Source organism: Poecilia formosa, unplaced genomic scaffold (assembly GCF_000485575.1).
Source record: "Poecilia formosa unplaced genomic scaffold, Poecilia_formosa-5.1.2 Scaffold360, whole genome shotgun sequence".
NCBI classification, from domain to species: Eukaryota; Metazoa; Chordata; class Actinopteri; order Cyprinodontiformes; family Poeciliidae; genus Poecilia; species Poecilia formosa.
The window spans coordinates 559,787-564,624 of NW_006800299.1; the positions used below are offsets into that span (position 1 = coordinate 559,787).

General features: G+C 48.1%; 1 protein-coding gene across 1 annotated transcript in view; it reads left to right on the plus strand.

Annotated features, from left to right (window-relative positions):
* Nucleotides 1-4,838, plus strand: part of senp6a (SUMO specific peptidase 6a) — a 24,901-nt gene that overhangs the window by 6,046 nt on the left and 14,017 nt on the right. The window contains exons 8-14 of the mRNA XM_016662122.1: nt 143-390; nt 472-542; nt 1,642-1,823; nt 3,187-3,556; nt 3,635-3,870; nt 3,948-4,091; nt 4,482-4,515. Coding sequence (XP_016517608.1) covers nt 143-390; nt 472-542; nt 1,642-1,823; nt 3,187-3,556; nt 3,635-3,870; nt 3,948-4,091; nt 4,482-4,515 — 1,285 coding nt within the window. The remainder of the gene's footprint in view (nt 1-142; nt 391-471; nt 543-1,641; nt 1,824-3,186; nt 3,557-3,634; nt 3,871-3,947; nt 4,092-4,481; nt 4,516-4,838) is intronic.

The window sequence follows — 4,838 nt, forward strand, 5'->3', positions numbered from 1 at the left end:
CAAGTTATAAACATGTAATAAGAAAAAACATTAAACAGTTTTTAATTAAACAAAAAATACCGAGAAGGCGGTCCAAACAGCAGTGGGCCTTCATTATTATCTGCAGATGCTGGTTCTGGTTGGTTTCTGATTTGTCCAGCAGGTCCAGGTCCCGGTTCTGGTCCAGGTCCCGGTTCTGGTCCAGGTCCAGGTCCAGGTCCCGGTCCCGGTCCCGGTTCTGATCCACTCTCTGCCCCATAGTGACGTGGCGCTGCCGGTACCAACGCAGTCCTCCACCAGAACCGACCTGAACCTGATCTTCACCTCGGCGCTTCCTCCAGGGATCGTCCTGCAGGGCCGCCACTTCCAGCACGCCCAGGTGCCGTCGGCCGCCAGGAAGCCGGGTCAAAGGTCAGCCGTCCTCACGCGCACGCTTCTGCCTCCTCATGAGTACGTGGCTAGAGACGATCTATTGTCCCTCCTGTCCCGCAGAAACAACTTCTCGTCCACACAGCCGGCCGTGGAAGTGGACAGCATCGTCCTCACCTGTCCGGAGTCTCCAGGTAGAGTTCTGCTCCGCTGCTTCACGTTACCATGGAAACAAGCATCAAGTAGAGAGTCGACGTTAGCTGGGAGAACTAGCTAACGCTAGTTTCTGATCTATCTTCATCAGAAACAAACCTGCAGTGTTGTTTTGATTCTTTCATGTTAGAGAAATCCTTTGATCTCCATGGTGACCGTTCGGTCTGGGCGGACCTAGCCCCGCCTTCAGGGCGCAGCCCCCCCCTCCACTCAGCTCCTTCAGACTAGCCAGCAGCAATTAGCAAACTGCTCATTGTAGGAGCTGCTGCAAGTAAAAACATTAAAGGGTTAATAGAGGAGCCATGTTGGGACGACTTCGTGGAGGCGGAGCTTCAGAGTTCTTAAAGAGACAGAGGCCCAATTTCAGGTGTTAAGTTACAAAGTTAAATATCTTTTAAGCCATATTTGATATAAATAACATTTTTAAAACAACTGAAGGAAGCATAGTTACTGATTAGGTAGGGAATGTCACTTTGTGCCTGGAAAACACATAATTACTGACTTTTACTTTGACTACACCATAGCGTTGGCCCGGCCCAGCAGCACCAGTTGATCTCAGATTAAAATCTGCCACTCTGTGTGCATTAATTCTCAAATGTTTTTTTTTTATTATTTTGTTTTAATAATATTTATTTTATACACTGCTCAAAAAAATAAAGGGAACACTCAAATACTGAATGAATGAAATATTCTCATTGAATACTTTGTTCTGTTGAATGTGCCGACAACAAAATCACACAAAAATCATCAATGGAAATCAAATTTATTAACCAATGGAGGCCTGGATTTGGAGCCACACACAAAGTTAAAGTGAAATGTTCCCTTTATTTTTTTGAGCTGTATATTTACAGCCTTATCAATTCTAACTTATTAATGGTTAATCAGGTCAGTGGGCGGGGCCAACTCTGCTCTAGTTGACAGTGATTGGCCAGAGGTTGACCAATCAGACGTCAGATCCGTTTCATCCAATCATGTTCTACCAGAAATACAAAAATGATTATTTTCACAGTTAAAGCTCCAACATTCTGGTAGTTTCTGCATTTAATTATTTCATGTCTGCATGGATGTTTCTGACAGCAGTAGGTGTTTCTGTAACGACCGGAGCTGCTGTCAGAATGAGTCCTGGTCGTCATGGCGACGGGTCAGCTGAGCTGCCTGTTCTAACTGTTGCAGAAGAAACGTTGAGCATCAAGCGGCGCGTCCAGCAGAGGAGGAAACCGCTGGAGGACGTCGGCTTCTCTCCACAGCTCCAGGCCCCCGAGGTGAGAGAGGCCGCACCGCGTTTCCCACAATTCATAGCTGAGTCACTCCAGGAAACACACACACACTCCAGTTCCGACTCCTGATGGTTTCGGTTTAAATCGTTTTTGTCTTTTGATCCTTAAACATGAAACGTGGAGTAATGTTTCCTCTGGTCTGTGATCAATCTAAGAAAATATTTATTTTATTGTTTTGTTTTAAAAAATGAAAGTTAAACATAAATGTAAAAATCATTTATTTCATAGTTTAGGCCTGGAACGGTTAGTTGGATAAAAGATTTTTCTGATTATTTATTTAATCACAATATTAGAAATGCATAAGATGCAAATAAACAAATAATTTAATTAGTAATGGAGTTTTTGATTAATCACTTATTCTGACAATAAGTTTTTTTTAGTGTATACAATATTAAAGGTATGAATAAACAAATAAATTCATTTAACTAAAACGCTGCAGCGTCTTTCCTTCGCTGGTCGTTTATAGAAAACGATGACTCAGCAGCTGCAGTGGATTAATAATCAGCTTTGGTTTAAATTCCCTTCAATCATTGTCAAAAACCTAATTTAACTTTATTTAATTCAAAATGTAATAATTAACATATTTGATCCAACAAGTAAAGAATCACTTCAGTTTAAATAAAAAGTAAAAAAAAATCAACATCATAATTATTTGTAATTTCTTCTGTTGAGAAAACGACGATTAAGTTTAATTTTTTTCTACATGGAAGTGAGGAATAAACTGAGCTGTGTTCCCCGTGTTCCCCATGGTTTCCCATGTTTCCCCACGTTTCCCATGTTCCCCCGTGTTCCCTGTGGTTCCCCATGTTCCCCCACGTTTCCCGTGTTCCCCATGTTTCCCCATGTTCCCCTGTGTTTCCCCATGTTCCCCATGTTCCCCATGTTTCCCGTGTTCCTCGTGTTCCCCGTGTTTCCCGTGTTTCCCCATGTTCCCCATGTTCCCTATGTTCCCCGTGTTCCCCGTGTTCCCCATGTTCCCGTGTTTCCCCGTGTTCCCCATGTTTCCCCATGTTCCCCGTGTTTCCCCATGTTCCCTATGTTCCCCATGTTTCCCATGTTCCCCTGTGTTTCCCCATGTTCCCCATGTTCCCCATGTTTCCCCACGTTTCCCATGTTCCCCTGTGTTTCCCCATCTTCCCCATGTTCCCCATGTTTCCCGTGTTCCCCGTGTTCCCCGTGTTCCCCGTGTTCCCCATGTTTCCCCATGTTTCCCGTTTTCCCCATGTTCCCCATGTTCCCTGTGTTCCCCATGTTTCCCCATGTTCCCCGTGTTCCCCGTGTTCCCCATGTTTCCCCATGTTCCCCGTGTTTCCCCATGTTCCCTATGTTCCCCATGTTCCCTGTGCAGCCGGGTCGGCCCGTCTGCCACTCCGTGTGTCTGAAGTGTCGCCAGCCCAGTGAGCTCGGCAGCAGCTGCTTGACCTGCGGCAGCAGCGAGTCTCTGGCGCCCCCCCCAGGCGCACTGACCCAGCCCACCCCGTCCTCTCCCACCCCGCGCCCCGCCATCCGGTCCCAGAACCCCGCCGGACCCGTCGGGATCCAGCAGAACTTCTACAAACCCGGCGCCGCCATGCCGGTGCGCGTCTCGGCCAGCAGGGTGGCTCCGCTGAGCAACGGCAGGATCCCGGTGCTAGCTGGGACGTCGGGCTGCTGCAGAGCCAAAGGGAAGCGAGCGGCGGCGGCGGCGGCGGGGCAGCAGCCGGAGCTCAACGACCCCAGTGAGCCACGGAAATCACCATCCGGGAAGCTCGCGGTTTTCCGATGTCGCCAGGCTGACCTGCGTTCTTCTTCTGTAGTCGTCCTGTCCAGTGACGAGGAGGAGGCGGAGACGGGCAGCACTGGAAGCGTGAACCGATTGGACAACGTCTCGCCTCGACCCGCTGACTCCGCCCACTCCTCTCCGGCGCCCTCCGGAGGCCGAGTGGAGGCGGCGGTGAAGAGCGCCGCCGAGCAGGAGGAGCTGAACGCCGACTTCTTCGAGGACGTCAACACGAAGATCACGATCCCACGCCGAGCCCGCATGAAGGACCAGGTGAGACCCGGAGTTTACTGGGAAAATCCCGGGAGCTAACTGGGAATCAAACCTTCTCTTCTTCTCCTGTTTCCCAGTTTGGGAATCAGCCTCCAGCCGAGTCGCTGACGCCGAGGAGGAAGAAGCCCAAAATGGCACTCACCAAGTGCGACAGCATCATCCTGGAGTGCCGCAGCGTTCGGATCGGCAGTCTGAGGCGGATGGTGACAAAGCCCGTCATCGTGAGTCCGAACCGTTCCCAGTCCTAGATTCACCACTAGTCTGGAAATTACAGCTCGTTGCTTTTTTTGTCATACGTTGCTGGGTTTGGTGCTGGTTGCTTTTTTTGCTGGAAAAATCAATGAATTTCGGAGCGTCAGAGACACCAGAACCTCAGCAGAACCTCAGCAGAACCTCGGGCCGGGCTCCTCCATGCTGCACCACATTCATGCATGGATTCATGAAAAAGGAGCCCAGACCTGAACCGAGTTTACAGAAATGAACAAACCTTTTATGAGTCACACATTTCTGTTAAAATGTCGTTTCTATTGAACCGTTTTAATATTCTGATTACTGCAGCTCAGATCAAAGTGGAGCAGAAAACAATAATTAATTGTTTTTATTTTTTCCAGTTTTCTGTGGACAGCATCCAGGTGGAAGCTGAAGGTAAGGAGCAGCTGTGATTGGCTGCCTGCAGCAGGCAGGCTTCCTTTCAGGTTGACCTCGGGTTGATTTCAGGTTAATCTCAGGTTGACCTTGGGTTAATCTCAGGTTGACCTCAGGTTGATTTGAGGTTAATCTCATGTTGATTTCAGGTTAATCTCATGTTGATTTCAGGTTAATCTCAGGTTGACCTTGGGTTAATCTCAGGTTAATCTCAGGTTGACCTCAGGTTGATTTGAGGTTAATCTCATGTTGATTTCAGGTTAATCTCATGTTGATTTCAGGTTAATCTCAGGTTGACCTCAGGTTGATTTGAGGTTAATCTC